This window comes from Natator depressus, chromosome 1 (genome assembly GCF_965152275.1).
Source record: "Natator depressus isolate rNatDep1 chromosome 1, rNatDep2.hap1, whole genome shotgun sequence".
NCBI lineage: Eukaryota > Metazoa > Chordata > Testudines > Cheloniidae > Natator > Natator depressus.
This window is the reverse complement of record NC_134234.1, coordinates 265,892,414-265,908,998: the sequence shown is the minus strand read 5'-3', so window position 1 is coordinate 265,908,998 and position 16,585 is coordinate 265,892,414. Positions and strand designations below refer to the sequence as shown.

General features: G+C 42.7%; 1 protein-coding gene across 1 annotated transcript in view; it reads left to right on the top strand.

Moving 5' to 3' along the window:
• The first annotated feature begins 1,249 nt into the window (after positions 1-1,249).
• The window catches only part of METAP2 (methionyl aminopeptidase 2), a 31,294-nt gene continuing 15,958 nt past the window's right edge, over positions 1,250-16,585 (top strand). The window contains exons 1-4 of the mRNA XM_074941880.1: positions 1,250-1,528; positions 2,753-2,857; positions 6,420-6,485; positions 6,828-6,930. Of these exons, the coding sequence (XP_074797981.1) occupies positions 1,366-1,528; positions 2,753-2,857; positions 6,420-6,485; positions 6,828-6,930 (437 nt within the window). The 5' untranslated portion in view covers positions 1,250-1,365. The remainder of the gene's footprint in view (positions 1,529-2,752; positions 2,858-6,419; positions 6,486-6,827; positions 6,931-16,585) is intronic.

Below are 16,585 nucleotides of genomic sequence, written 5' to 3'. Positions count from 1 at the left end.
TGAGGCCACATCTGGAGTATTATGTCCAGTTTTGGGCCCCCCACTGCAGAAAGGATGTGGACAAATTGGAGAGAGTTCAGTGGAGGGCAACGAAAATTATTAGAGGGTTGGGGCACATGACTTACGAGAAGCTGAGGGAACTCGGCTTATTTAGTCTGCAGAAAAGAAGAGCGAGGGGAGATTTGATAGCAGCCTTTAACTATCTGAAGGGAGGTTCCAAAGAGGATGGAGCTAGGCTGTTCTCAGTGGTGGCAGATGACAGAACAAGGAGCAGTGGTCTCAAGTTGCAGAGAACAGGTCTAGGTTGGATATCAGGAAAAACTATTTCACTAGAAGTGTGGTGAAGCACTGGAATGGGTTACCTAGGGAGGTGGTAGAATCTCCATCCTTAGAGGTTTTTAAGGTCAGGCTTGACATAGCCCTGTCTGGGATGATTTAGTTGGGGTTGGTCCTGCTTTGAGCAGGAGATTGGACTAGATGACCCTCTGAGGTCTCTTCCTACCCTAATCTTCTGTGATTCTATGAACTTATTCATAACAATTATCCCTTTGAGTAGGAACTACTCCTATATGTATAGTCTTTTGCTTTCTGGTATATCCCTTTGAAAGATTCTTGTGGGGGAATGTACAGTAGCATCCACATTATTGGCTTCTGCACCACTCTCCTTTGCAATGAGTTGCCAGCCTGTCTCCCTGATCCACTGATTCCCTCCAAACAGAAGCCCACTTCTCTGAACGTATCTAGAGTCACCCAAGTGGTTCAGATAATGGCAATGGAGTTGAAAGATGGCTCCACCAGGCCTTTTTTTTGGTCCAAATGTTATGTACAGTCGCCATACAGCATGAGACAACAAAGCAGGGGAAGGGGGATCAGTGTGGTGGGGTTTGGTTGTTTTTGCCAGGGTGGGTTAGAGAGGTGACAATACTTGTAATATGACTGAAGGAAGATGCCCCAACTCTGAAATTTGAAAAACTTCTGCAAGCCATGTAAATGGTCAGAACACGGTAGAGGGAGGGTCGCCTGTGCAAACGGTGTCAAAACGCTTTCCCCGTCGACACACAGTCTTCCTCCGATATGCTACGGGTCGGGGCTGACACCAGGGAGACGGAGGCGGCCGGGGCAGGCCCCCCTCCAAGGCCCGGCCAGGCTGCCAGGGGGCGCAGAGCAGCCCCGCACCGGCAGCGCGCGCACGCGCACAGACTCCGCCCACCTCCCTGCCCCCCTCCCAGCAGCACGCGTCTCGTCGCCCCGCCCGGCGGCCGGTCTCGAGCCTTCCCGGCATGCCCCGCGCGGTACCATCGAGCGCGGCGCTGGTGGCGTGGGGCGGTCCCGCTGGGCTCTCCGTCGGTGTCAGGCCGCGGCAATATGGCGGGCGCGGAGCAGGCGGCGAAGCACCTGAACGGGGACCTGCTGCTGGAGCCCGAGCCCGAGCCCGAGGACGCGGAGGGCGGCGCGGTGGGGCCCGGCGCCGAGGAAGGCGCCAAGAAGAAGCGGCGGAAAAAGAAGAAGGGCAAAGCCGCCTCCGCGGGTAGGGGGCCGGAGCGGGGCCTGGAGACCCTCCCGCGGGCAGGGAGCGGAGCCGGGCAGGGCCCCGCGGCGGCGGCGGGCGGGCGGGCGAGCGAGCGGGCTAGAGTTAGTGTGGGGGGACTGGGGCGAACCTCCTTGGCGGCGGCGTGTGACAGGGAGGCTGCCTCGGGAGGGGCTCGGGAGTGAAGCCGCCTTGGCGGGGGGCAGCCGGGGCCGGGGCGCGTGAAGCGGCTTTTGGGGGCCGTCTGTGGGTGGGGCTGGGGTGCGAGAAGCGGCCGTGGAGGGGGGGTTAGGGTGTGTGTGTGTAGCTGTGGCGGGATTGGGGGGCAAGTCTCTCCTTGAGCTGGGAGGGGGTTCTGGGAGCGTGGCTGCCACTGGGACGGGGAAATCTGCCCTGAGGTCAGTCTGTCAGTGGTGGGCCACGATGAGACTGATACCGTAATTGGCTAGTATCTTTGTGGCCTTGCTGCTGTTTCCCTCACTCTCTCTGCTCCTGTTGCTTGTCTTTGAGGCGGGTGATGTGAGGTGCCTGAAGATCACTCAAAATAGTGGTAAAGATGGAAAGAGTCGTAGCATTGGCACAGGGACTGTTGGTTGATCATAGGTTTGTGTGAGAGAGAAAGTTCCTGTATGTTTCAGCTCGCAGCCTATTTCTGGGACAGTTTGCAGGGAGATTGTGAATGCTGTTTTGTACACAGCAATATCCACCCCTATGGCCAGAGATAAAGAACATAATTTTGTTGCCTTAAAGTTTATCCCACAGGAGGGAGCCTTTCTCTGCTAATCTCCCAAATGTTGTACATAGAGATCTGAGGTTACTCTGAAATCTGTGCAAATAGTGTAAGGAAATCACAATCTGAGTTTCTTTTAACAGGCTAGAAGTTAGAGATGAAGATACTTCGTGTTTATCATTATTTTCATAACACTGTGTTACCTCCCTGGAGCAGGCTGGTGCTAGGGACAGCAGAGTTATACAGACAGAAAAGAACTGTAGTTATTTGAACTATTGGATAATCTTACCTTTATGTGCAGGTTTTTATAATGGCCCCTGTCACCATAGTACCTAAGAGTTGTTATTACGTGTTCGCTACTTTAGAAAAGGTGAGAAGTGCTCTGATATCTTCATAATGAGGGTGGTAAAAATATTTAGATAATTTTTTTAGGTTTTTATATCACAATTCAGAGCCATTTTATTGTGTTAAATCACACTTTATCTTGCAAACAGGACAACAAGAAACAGAGAGAGAATTAGAAGGTGCTCTTGATGATATAGCAAAACAGTTGGATAAACAAACACTGGAGGAGAAGGAAAAAGATGATGATGATGAAGGCAAGTGTAACATTTTTGTTTTTCTAACATCTAAAATGAAAGTCTGTGAAGTGCTTGAAATTGTACTTTCTACAGCTGTCTAGTTTTTTCCAGTTTAAGTAATTTTTTTTCATGCAAAATTGTATATTTGCAGTATCTTTTTTTCATACTCAGCTATCCTCATTCACTGTTAAGCAACATTATGTTACTTGAGCAAGAGGTTAAATTTCAGACAAACATATTGTGCAAGCTGATAGCAAAAGTTGTAGCTGGTTTTTATCCTTATGGATTTATACCACAAAAGAGATCTTTTAGTCTGATATAGAACAAATAATATAGGGGAATGCTGGAGGAAGAATCTGAGGAGATGCTAAAATAAATAAGACACTATTAAAAACGTGTGTATTTCTAGTCACTGAAGAAAATTCTACCTGTAATCCTAGTTGTTGCACAGAAACCCAACTAAAGAAATATGAAACACACTGCAATACAGGTACACACTTTTGATTGTTGCCAATATGGATTCTAAACAAGTAGTTTGTGAATCATTTTTTGTTTCTAATCTGAATTTAAACATACCTTATCTTATAAACATATTAATTCTATTTGATTTTCAAACATGTAACCTGTTTAGTAAATTCATTTTTCTATGTAATAAAACCGTGCATTTAGCACCTGTCTGCTGAATTATCATTAAAGTTGGCTCAACATCCTAAAGTGATCATCTTTAAATTCATCTATTGGCAAACTACCTCTGGAGCTTTAGGTTTCAGAACATATGAAATTGGATATTAGTATCCAAAAACACTTAGTAGAAAGACGAAAAAACAATTGCATTGGTGCATATAGTACTAGACAATAACCTTTGATTCTGAATGTATGTACAGTATCCAAGTCCATTTAATTGCTGTTCATAGTACTGTGTTCTGATAAAACTGGATTTCTGATGGCTTACTTCAGGTGACGGGGTAAAGGAATGTTAATGTAATGTGTACGTTGTTACGATGATTGCTGTTGAGTCAGAATTCAGTGAGAATAATAGTGAATGCTTCATAGTGAAAGGAATTCCTGGGGGGGGGGGGGGGGGGTTAGAATCCTTGGATATTTTATCTCGGGGAGAGTGTTTTTCTTCATAGATAAACTAGTACATTGAATTTCATTTTGCTCTGTCTCTTTTACAGTGTAGTTAACCTTAAATTTAAGGTGGTATTATCACTGAAATAACGCTCTCCCTCTCTTCTGTACAAATTACTTGTAAATTCTTTTACAATATACACAAGTTAAATATCAGAATTTTTAATTTTTTGATTGCCTCTGGCCCATTGCCTGACCCATTCTTTTCACACCACTTGAAATCTGTGTAATTGTGGGAAATAGCATAGAGATTGTGCCTGAAATCTGTTCCTGTTCGTTTTTCTTTAAAAAAAATACTCAATTTTTTGGCCATCTCCACAGTTGGGTAACCCTAACACTGCCCACTGGATGGGAAGAAGGGTTCGGAAAGTGTTCACTACGGTTCTTCTGCATTCTGAATTGGGCTGGCAGCTTAGCTCATCTGAGATAATGGAAAGTATAGTTATTGTGTTTCTGAGGCTATGTCCACACTATGAAATTATTATAAATTTATAGAAGTCGATTTTTTAGAAATCGATTTTATGCAGTCGATTGTGTGCGTCCCCAATTAAGACCATTAAGTCGGCGGAGTGAGTCCACAGTACCGAGGCTAGCATCGACTTCTGGAGCATTGCACTGTGGGTAGCTATCCCACAGTTCCCGCAGTCTCTGCCACCCATTGGAATTCTGGGTTGAGATCCCAACGCCTGATGGGGCAAAAACATTGTCACGGGTGGTTCTGGGTACATGTCATCTGGTCCCCCTTCCTCCCGCTGTGAAAGCAACGGCAGACAATCGTTTTGTGCCTTTCTTCCTGGGTTACCTGTGCAGACGCCATACTACGGCAAGCATGGAGCCCGCTCAGATCACCGTGGCAGTTATGACAGTTCTAAACACCACGCGCGTTATCCAGCAGTATATGTAGAATCAGAACCAGAACCTGCAAAATCAGGCGAGTAGGCGATGGCAGCGCAGTAAGGAGAGTGATGAGGACATGGACACAGGCTTCTCTCAAAGTACGGGCCCCGGCAGTGTGGACATCATGGTGGTAAAGGGGCAGGTTCATGCCGTGGAATGCCGATTCTGGGCCCGAGAAACAAGCACACACTGGTGGGACTGCATAGTGTTGCAGGTCTGGGACGATTCCTAATGGCTGTGAAACTTTCATATGCGTAAGGCCACTTTCATGGAACTTTGTGACTTGCTTTCCTCTGTCCTGGAGCGCCAGAATACCAAGATGAGAGCAGCCCTCACAGTTCACAAGTGAGTGGCGATAGCCCTGTGGAAGTTTGCAACGCCAGACAGCTACTGGTCAGTTGGGAATCAATTTGGAGTGGGCAAATCTACTGTGGGGGCTTCTGTGATCCAAGTAGTCAACGCAATCACTGAGCTGCTTCTACCAAGGGTACTGACTCTGGGAAATGTGCAGGTCATACTGGATGGCTTTGTTGCAGTGGGATTCCCTAACTGTGGTGGGGCGATAGACGGAACCCATATCCCTATCTTGGCACCGGAGCACCAAGGCAGGGAGTACATAAACCGAAAGGGGTACTTTTCAATGGTGCTGTGAGCACTGGTGGATCACAAGGGACGTTTCACCGACATCAACGTGGGATGGCTGGGAAAGGTACATGACGCTCGCATCTTCAGGAACTCTGGTCTGTTTCAACAGCTGTAGCAAGGGACTTTCTTCCCAGACCAGTAAACAACCGTTGGGGATGTTAAAATGCCTATAGTTACCCTGGGGGACCCAGCCTACCCCTTAATACCATGGCTTATGAAGCCATACGCAGGCAGCCTGGACAGTAGTCAGGAGCTGTTCAACTGCAGGCTGAGCAAGTGCAGAATGGTGGTAGAATGTGCATTTGGACATTTAAAAGCACGCTGGTGCAGTTTACTGACTCGGTTAGACCTCAGTGAAACCAATATTCCCCCCCCCCCCCCCGCACCGCGTTCTCCAAGGGCATGAAGGACAGAGGCTAGAACAGGGACCTGTTAAACCAGCTCCCAGACCCACCAGGCGGAGAAGGGACCTCTGGTGAGTGTACCTTTGTAAATATAATACATGGTTTAAAAGCAAGCGTGCTTAACGATTAATTTGCGGCCAGTACAGCTACTGGAAAAGTCTGCAGGTCCCTGTTCTAGCCTCTGTCCTTCATGCCCTTGGAGATTTTTTTCAAACGTTTGGGCATTTTGTCTTTTGGAACGGAGTTCTGATAGCACAGATTCATTTCCCCATATAGCGATCAGATCCCGTACCTCCCATTCAGTCCATGCTCGAGCTCTTTTGTAAACTCAGGTGTCAGATACAGGTTGTCTCATAATTTGTATAAAATTGAGGTATCAGTTTTCTGAGTGTTCTTTAAGCCGTCTTACCTGGTAGTTTCTCAGTAAGGTGCCATGATAATTTTTGTCCTACATTTAACTCTTTGAGGGTTTGTATATATATATAAACACATATCTTTTACAGACGGAGAGGGTGAAGGAGATGGAGCAACAGGGAAGAAAAAGAAGAAAAAGAAAAAGAAGAAAGGACGTAGGTGTCAATTACAACAATAATAAAGGGAATTTTCTCATATTCTCACTTAAACTTGTCCTACTCTATTATGGTTGTCCAATTAAAAATATCATGGGGGATGGCACACAACGTAGATCCTTGGCCAAGGCAGTCTGAAAGTTCTCTCTGGTGCCTCTGAATGCTGCACTGAGCATTAGCCAGGTCAGATGACTTGAGGGCATCATGGTACATGGTGTTCTGGGGATAAGCCCAAATTCTGGCAGGAGGCTCTTAAATATGCTTTGCTTTTTTTGCTTTTCTTGCAGTTGATAATAATTTACAGCTTGCAGTATAAAACTTCTTAAAATGTTTACTCAACAGCTAAGGTGCAGACAGATCCACCTTCTATTCCAATATGTGATCTATTTCCCAGTAGCATATTTCCAAAAGGAGAAGAATGCGAATATCCACCAACACAAGATGGGTAAATGTTTTGTTTCTGTTTTTAAGTCTAAAAATAACTAAGTTTAAAAAATAAATACGTCTGATCTGAAAGAACTTCTGATTTGCAATGAAAGACTTAATTTTCCTCCTGCTTTGCTTGACTAATTCTTAATGCAGATTGTGAACAAAATTGATGGTAATGCCTCTTACTGGATCATCTAACAAGTTCCTCCACAGAGGTTATCAGGTCAGAAATGTTCTCCCACCCGACCCTTTAAACTCCATTGGACTGAATTTATATTTTACTCAGAGAATTGTGTAGCTTGCTTTCTTGTGGAGTCCCTAAATATACTAAAATAACTGCAGGAGCATGTGTGAACTTCCTTGATCCTCTTAATAGGATGTTAGCTGTGGAGCATAGTGATGACTGGAGTTGGGTGAAAAACATAGAAAGTGGGAGGAGCAGGGGGAGTATTTGAACACATACAAATAATGTGATTTTTACAATCTTTTACTTGCTATCCGCAGACTTTCTTAGGAGCAGACTTTTTTTTAGGTGTAACATTAACGGAAAAAGTGTGTCTAATGTATGAATATTTACGCCCTGATGTCAAGTCCTCTTCCTGTTTGTTTAAAAAAAAAAAACTTGTCTGCTCAGGTAGCAGAAGTAATGCCATGAGACTTAGGCGACCGTCACACACACACTGTTAACTAACAGAAAATGAGGTAAAATTTGTTGAAAACATTGTTTATGTTCACGGCTGTAGCAATATCTCTTTTAAATGGCATTTAAATTTAAAAATCACACTAATTTTTATGCCTGCCAATGTTATAAGTATGCCTAAGTTTACTGTAACTGAAAGATTTGAGAGAGAAATATTTTTTTATCTATTTACTTTTATGGAGTGCTGTCAACTACCTGTAGTACTTTTTACTTTCTATACTTTATATAGCCAGTTTCACTTGTTTGAGTCTGTCACAGCAATGTAGAAGTGAAAGTTTCGAAAACAAAATGTGATTGTAAAATCACAAACATTGGTAAGGGAACTCATGGACAGGTACGGTACCTAAATGAAAAGTAGCTTCATTTTTTGAAATTACTTAAATTTCAGGTTGATAGTCTTCCTTTAAAATGTGTCTTAAGTCAAAATACAAAGCATATTCTTTTGACTGAGTATCCTGTGCCTCTCCACTCCTGTGCTCCTACTCAAAACAACTCCACATAGTTTCAAAGCGATTTTCTCTTCAGTTGGTTCCACATATAGATTTTAATAATTTGATATGTTTTAGCCAGCTAAATGCAAAAATTTACCAATTGTTAGGTTTCTTTTGTTTAACAAGGGATGATTATCTGACCCCAACAAAGGGAAAAAAAAGTTCTTGATTTGTGAAAGGCTTGAAAGTTCAGTGGGGCTGCCTCCTGTGGCTTTCCAGGCTCAAGTGAACAACTTTTTGGGGGGCAGAGAACTGTATAGAAATTCTAAGGTGTTGTTTGAACACAGTCAATAAATATTGCAGTATTTGTGAATGGATACTTGATTTTTCAGGGCTATGACGGACATAACTCCCTTGAACAATGGAAGATGAAATAACTCTCCCATTTTAAAAAGTGACCCATACACAATAGGTGTGGCTTTCAAACTGAATCAAAGAAGATAAGGAACTTTGCAGTCATTTAGTTCATTTGCCCACCCACTGTTACCGATCAGTAAGGCTGCGAGTCTGTCACAGATTCTGTGACCTTCCGGGACCTCTGTGACTTCTGCAGCCGACAGGTGCAACTGACCCCAGGGCTGCTCGGGCGGCCCTGAAGCCAGTTGCACCGCCCCCCTGCAACAGCAGTGGTCAGGGGCTTCCCCGCACCACCAGCAGTGGAAGTCCTGCGCTGCCGCAGCAGCAGTACGGCGTTCCCAGGCCAGCAGGGCTGTCCCCTGCCAGCGGTGGCAGATGCCCCAGAGCCCTTACGCTGAGCACCAGCAGGCACCCCGAATGCCCACCCCGCCCCCCAGCACCAGTGGGTGCCCCGGAGACCCCGCTCCAGAGCAGCAGCTGCGTCTCCCGGAGCACCCGAGAAAACCAAAGATTTAGTCAGGGGTATTTATAATACAAGGTCAGGACAGGTCATGGGGCCATGAATTTTTGTTTATTTCGCGTGACCTGTCCATGACTTATGCTAAAAATGCCCACGACTAAATCTTAGTCTTACCTATCAGAGCTGGGTTATGTCCTACTGGATACATTTGGGTAATTTTAGATGATATAAGAGAAAATGTGGAAAACAAAACCCTATGCTCTTGGTGTTCCTAAACCTCCAACTGCCAGAAGCTGGGACTGGCTGACAGGTGTTGGATCACTCAATAGTTGCCCTGTTCTGTTCATTCCCTCTGAAGCATCTGGCACTAGCCACTGTCAGAAGACAGGATATTGGGGTAGATGGACCATTAGTCTGACTCATTATGGCCATTCTTATGTTCTAAGTCACTTTAAAGACTATTCCACAGTACAGTAGGGCCTCATCAGTAGTTTTTTTAACCTCTACTCAGGCTAAATTTTCCTCTGCTTTCTTTTTCTTTTCTCTGAAACTACTTCAGTTTGTCTTCCTGCGATTGAGATTCTCAGAACTGAATATAACATAATATAGTGTGGTCTTGCTAGATTATTATGGAAAGGGGTTATTGCCCCTGAAGTGATGCCTGGGCACTTTCATCATAAAATGGCATTACTTTTTTTGGTGTCATGTCGTATTGCAGGCTCATAGAACTTGTTGTCCACTCTCATGTTAATTGGGGTTGTATTTTTTTTTTTTTTTGCATTACTGGTGAATAATTAATTTTGGATTACTTTTTATCATGTACATTAATTCTGAATTTTTCCATGCTGAATTTCATTTTATTTCCTGCCTGTGTTTCTAAACTCTACTTTCTTTTCAAGAATTTCTCTTCTCTGCTGTTTACATACCAAGATGTGACATTGGGGAGATTTGATTAACATGCTGTCAAAATCTCTTTACCCCTTTCTCCTATCCCATGTTACTGATGAAAGTGTCAAAAATAAGAGTGCATATATAACTGATTTTTTGAGGTGCCCCCAGCTGCTGAGTCATTCCTCCAACATTTCATCCATCTTGCTCACTGTTCTGAGCCTTCATGTGCATTGCCACTGCTTTGAGCCCCTCATGCCTGTACCAGCTCCATCCTCCTCCTTTCCACTCCATGTCCCTGTTAAATTTGACGGGCCCATGGAGCACTGGGAAAGTGGTGGGGCTGTGAGGAATGCCTGTAACACGTGGAATCAGGAAGGGGCAGGAGAGTGGAGATGGAACATTCTTACCCCAGATCTGGGCCTAATGTAGGGGAAAGAGTCTTTACACATCCATCTGCAGCTTAGGAGGCTCAGAGATGTATGAAGTGGCCCATTCATCTCAATATGTTCTCAGCTAAATGAGAACACCCCAAGGGAATAAAGCCTAAAACAATAGCTCTAAGGTGTGCGAACTGTGCAATTCATGTCAGTGGGTGTTTCTATTCTTTTCTGAGCTTGTGATATGCAGCAAGCGTGCCCATTCTCAACCCCTCACTTTCGTCTCAGCACCATGGGCTTGGAGCATGCGCTGAACAGGCCTGTTTTCAGCTTCCAATGCAGAGAAGCAGGACTTCTCCAGATCCTGGCTCACATGAGAAGTAAGGGAAACGAGGGCGGGGCACTCCAGTTCCATGCACACACATGAGGGAAGAATGTGGGGCTCACAGGCTCCGTGTCACTCATGTCCTTGTTACCCATCTGTCTGGCCTGAGGCTTCCAACCCATCTCTTGTGACACACGTCCCCATTTATCTCCCCATCCATCCCTGCACTCTCCCAGTCATAGAATCATAGACTTTAAGGTCAGAAGGGACCATTATGATCATCTACTCTGACCTCCTGCACAACGCGGGCCACAGAATCTCACCTACGCACTCCTGTAACAAACCCATAACCTATGTCTGAGCTACTGAAGTCCTCAAGTCGTGATTTAAAGACTTCAAGGTGCAGAGAATCCTCCAGCAAGTGACCCATGCCCCATGCTGCAGAGGAAGGAGAAAAACCCCCAGGGCCTCTGCCAATCTGCCCTTGAGGAAAATTCCTTCCCAACCCCAAATATGGCCTGAGCATGTGAGCTAAACCCTGAGCATGTGGGCAAGACTCGCCAGCCAGACACCCAGGAAAGAATTCTATGTAGTAACTCAGATCCCATCCCATCACAGGCCATTGGGCATATTTACCGCTAATAGTCAAAGACCAGTTAATTGCCAAAATTAGGCTATCCCATCATACCATCTCCTCCAAAAACTTATCAAGCTTAGTTTTGAAGCCAGATATGTGTTTTACCCCCACTGCTCCCCTTGGAAGGCTCTTCCAGAACTTCACTCCTCTGATGGTTAGAAACCTTTGTCTAATTTCCAGTCTAAATTTCAGTCTAATTTCAAGTCTAATTCCAGTCCCCACATACACCCACATTCTCCCTCACTGTGCCAGTCCCCGGCCCCCCCATATTACCTAGATCTGCATTAAAAATACTAAGAATCTAAGCATGTTACGAGCACCTCCTGTTTATGGGGGCTTGGAAGTGCCCTTGATCTTAAGCACATTCAGGTCGGTTCAGGAGACACTCCTAATTGTCCTTCATCTTCTCTATAATCAATGCTAATTGATTGATTAGTGCTGGTGCTCTACTGTAATAATCCCCCAGATGGAAAAGTCGCAACACGCCCAGCAATCATTTTCACGCCTCTCTGTGGAAAGTGTATAAATTATTAACTTTCTGTAAATAATTTGAACCCCTTCCAAATTAGCTGTGAAAATTAGGGCCCATTTTCCAGCAGTTTAAAAAAAGTTACTCCCCATTTTTGGACCCAAAGGGGCAGTGTGTGCCATGCACTAACACAGGTGTTCTCAAACTAGGGTCAGGACCCGTCAGGGGGTCGCAAGGTTATTACATGGAGGGTCGCAAGCTGTCAGCCTCCACCCCAAACTGCGCTTTGCCTCCAGCATTTATAATGGTGTTAAATATATTAAAAAGTATTTTTAATTTATATGGGGGGGTCGCACTCAGAGGCTTGCGGTGTGAAAGCATTCACCAGTTAAAAAAAAGCCACTGCACTAACCCATCAAATCATGTCAGACCAACCTAATTTACTTCTTTTATATGGTTTCTGGCTTTGTGGATTGTGGGGAAGCCGTAGATGAGCTATATCTTGATTGTAGTAAGGTTTTTGACACAGTCCCTCATGAATTCTCATAAGCAAATTTTCTCATAAGGAAAATGTAGTCCAGAGATGAAGTTATTATAAAGTTTGTTCGCAACTGGTTGAAAAACTGTACTCAAAGAATAATTAATGGTTGGTGGCAAACTGGGAGGAGGTATCTACTTGGATCCCTCAGTATTCTGTCCTGGGTCCAGGATTATTCAGTACTTTCATTAATGACTATTAAGAATCCATTGATTTTTGTAAAATACTGTTTTTTGTGGGGAAGGGTTGTATGTCAGGACCACTTCTCAAATGATCCCAAATTTGGACCACTAACACTACCCAGCACCCCATAAGGCAAAGCAAATATCAAGACAATCTGAGTAAGCATGTGGATTTCAGAGCACTTAAAAGAGTTGTCCTTTAAACAAAAAATGCTTCTCAACCTTATGTATACTAAAGTTGGCATTCTGCTATAATAAAGTTCGACACTTTCTTTGAAATACTGACAAGATTCAGTTTGGAACCAGTAATACCAGTACATGAGAATACTGTAGTTCATATTCACATTTGTTGTATTTTGTGCATTCTTTATGCCTTACATGTTCAATTTTAACTATAAATTTTGAAACTCTTATATAAAACTTTTAAGGCGTTTTGAAATCCACACGTTTTACAGAAAATTTGATTTCTACAATATTTATGCTATTTTAGCAGTAGTTCTAAATATGGGTAAGCATAACATAGAGAAGTAGACTTAGTATTTACTAAAGGACCATTTAAAAACAAATCAAACTACACAATTTCCTTATGTTGCTACGCCTGATTAAGGCAAAGTTGTAATGTCCTTTTTTCTTTCACTTTCTTGGAGTAGCAGATAATTAGGATAACTTTGGTCTCTGGGGGACATTAAACAGCTGCCCAGACCATATACCTTACTCACTGTTTTCTTAAATCCTCAGAACTAATAGACGAAATAAATTTCAATTGTATAAACTTAGAATAAGCAAGAGCAGTCGAATCCTGGATGCCCTTTAGAGCATTTATGTATTCATATATAAAATGGAGTAGGGAGTAATTCTGTTTCTCTGATTTGTTCCAGCAAAAAGTCTTTATTTTCTCACTTATAGATCTGGTGTGTACTAGTAACCTAGTTTTTCTCTTAGGTTCCATAAGAAGGTATCCTTTGTGCACTTCATGTAAAGGGTGTTAATGTCTGTATTCTGATTTTGAGCTGTGGGCACCAAGTCCTTCACAATGAAATTAAGTCGTTTTGTCCAGCACATCCAGATCTTACGTTTTAAATGTTGTTTGAATGTTTTGGTTTTTATGCTTGTTTTAACATTTAGAGCAGTTTCTGCTGAGTTGTTGCCCATAGTTACTTAAATTATGGTTTTCAGTTCCTTCGGTTAGTCTTGTCCAGATACAGTAGAACGTTGTTTATCCAACCCTCCAGTATCCAGCTCTCCATTATTAACCAAATAGCCAGCGCACACAGGTCCAGTAGTGCATGATCTCTACTGTTGCTGCAGCCTTGTACTTTCCCATTGTCCAGATTATCTAAATTTTTGATTCTGATCTGGCCCCAATTAGATTGGGATTTTGGTTCCATTAAAATTTCTTCTGTTTTAGCACCACAAATGATGTATTGTTTTGTGCATCCAGTTGCCTACTTTGAATCTGATGGGGCTGTGCACTGGTTGGCTGATTCATTAACTGGGGAGGCTGAAACTGTGCTCCAAACAGTATAATTTAAATTTTTTTTACTCAGGGCTTTTCTTTATTAACTTAGAAACCAAGATTCAGACCAAAGAAACAAAATTCTGTTTTTGCCCCTGTGGTCTTGTTTTAGTGCTTGTATCAAAGGGCTTCATAGTCCTTACGGCCCTTCTAGAGCTTCACAGCCTTTGCTAGCTGAGGATTCCTCCCCAGCCATCTCCTGCTTTCTGCGGGTGTCTTCCCCTCAGACCCTTGCCCTAAGGTTTGGAGCACCACCCCCCCCCCCCCGACCTTTGGTGTCTTGTCTGCTCCACTGTGGAGGAGACAGGAATCCTTATGTGATTACCTGTAGGCACATGACTAGGAGCAAGCACATGACCTGCATCTACAGGGCCCAAGGGCTGTCACTGGTGCATGAGGATGAACGCATTTGCCCTGTTACATGAGTTTTTTGCCATTATTCTTGTGTCTGCATTTTCCATACCTATTAAATGTTGTCCTGTAGTTCTAACATTTAAGTTCATTTTGAGAGACTGAGTATAAGCTAACTAAAATGAATGAGAACCTTGAGTTTTCAAAACATATCCAAGGGAACTTTTGCTCCTTTTCCCCCCTTCAGCCATGCTCTGTCTCTCCAAAATACCTTTCTACAAAGAGCATCTTTGCTTTGTAAATAACATTACACAAAAGGTTTAGAGCATCTGATCTGATTGGATAATGGAAAATAATCCAGATGGTGATTAAGAGCATCCAGTATTCAACCACACAGTTTTTTGTCTGTATTCGGTAGACACAATCATATTGAAACTTTACCAGTATCAGTATCCTCTGGTTCCTATAAGGCCATCTCATTTCCCAAATCAGTGTGAAAGATGAAGAAAAGATCTAAACATTGTTAGAGTAAATAAGTTGGGCTCCTTGTTTCCTTCGGGAGATAGGTCATCAGGTCCATGTGGTCTTATTCAACGTGCGGAACTGAATTTCTTAGATTTGTGCAGGATAACAAAATAAGCATAATGTCCTAATCGAATATGACTGAGATCTGCGTCTCCATGTATTCTCACTGGTAATTCTTTCACCATGCTTTTGCAAGTTTTTAATAACCTGTGATTGAGGTTTTGTAGTTCAATCATTGTTAGTTTTGTATTTTATATATTTGTTAGATATTGTGAAAGGTTTTGCTGTGACTCTACGTATGAAAAGACTGTGGTTTGAAGACAAATTATATGACTTGTAAAACTGCCTGGGAATTATCCATAAAAGAATAGATTGTTTCATCAAGGCAAAGTGCCTTTTCTGGGGTTACTGAAGTATGTATTTCATGTAGCGTTGCTCACTTCTAAGAGATGCTTACCTTTCACATAATGTGAAACGTTTGTGTTTTTTTTAATTCTAATTTTTGAAAAGCATTTGTAGTGGCTGTGCACAGCCAATGGCTATTACTAATATAGAACATAACAAGCACCATAGGTATGAATAGGAGTTCAATATGTCCTATAACCCTGAGACTTATTGTTACTGAATATATTGTGAGTATCAAGGTAAAGTCATTTGAATAAGGTGTTTCACTTCAATTTGTGGTATAAAAGGGTTTCCTAAAAGGGATTATTATTGTTAATGCAGTTAGAGTAGGAGGATGGAGGACTACTAGGTTTCCAGTGTAAACAGATTCTTTATGTCCATTGGAAGAACCAACCAGGCACACTTCAGATATAGCTTTTGATTCACCTCTGTGGAGGTGAATGTGACCAGCCTTGGTCAGAGACATGTTCAAATTTATTTATAAAATGACCACTTTGTTCACCTAAGTTGTTTTTAGCATACTAGATAATACAAATAATAGGGTTTACCCAGAGCATATGAATTGATGGCCCAAGAGAAATGACCCTCCCACTCTCCAGGAATTAAATCTCTAGATACAGATTTACATACAGACTGACAGAGAATACAGATTATAAAAGTTTGGACAACATTTCTAATTTATTAAGAAATGACATCCTGTTTTATCATTTGTTGAGTTGTGAAATACAGCCAAGTACTGAAGAATCAATAAATAAGTATTTTGGTCAATTTTCTCTAGCCTTTATATATGACTATTTGTAAAAGCTATTTTAGTGATGCATCTCTTTTGTACCTAAAACAATCTGCTATTGAAGAGGAGCAAGGCTTGCTAAACTAGAAATAGTTCCTTTACATAGTTTGCTTTCAGCAAATCTACTCTTGAATTGCACTCCTATTTTTTATTTAGATATTCTAAAATCCAAGTGCTGATCTGGCATTTCTGGCTTAAGCAGTTAGCTATAACTTAAATCTGCTTTGAACTAGATAAAGTACATGTCAGAACATTTCCCATAACAGGTAATTATTTTCATTTTATACATGAAGAAGCAAGATTATTTCTTGATCATAGGTCTTCTCGTGCTTCCAGTGAAGTCAATGAGTTTTTTCCTTTGATTTCCTTGGGAGCAGGAACATCTCCCATATTGTAGCAACCTATAATATGGTATTTAAAGAAATGCTGTCAATTCAAATGTTTTCTAGTTGAGTAATCAAAAAATAATTTGGTTGCCTGATAGAGCACCATTTAAAGGGCATATACAGATTTTTTTTTTTAATTTAAATTAATTTTATAAGATTCTTTCTGCTGTTGTTGATATGACTCTCTTCCCAGGGGGATAGTGCATGTGCCGCGGAATAAGTGTACTGTCTGTGTGCCTACCTGCTGATGCTTCAGTTTGTTTAATCTTTG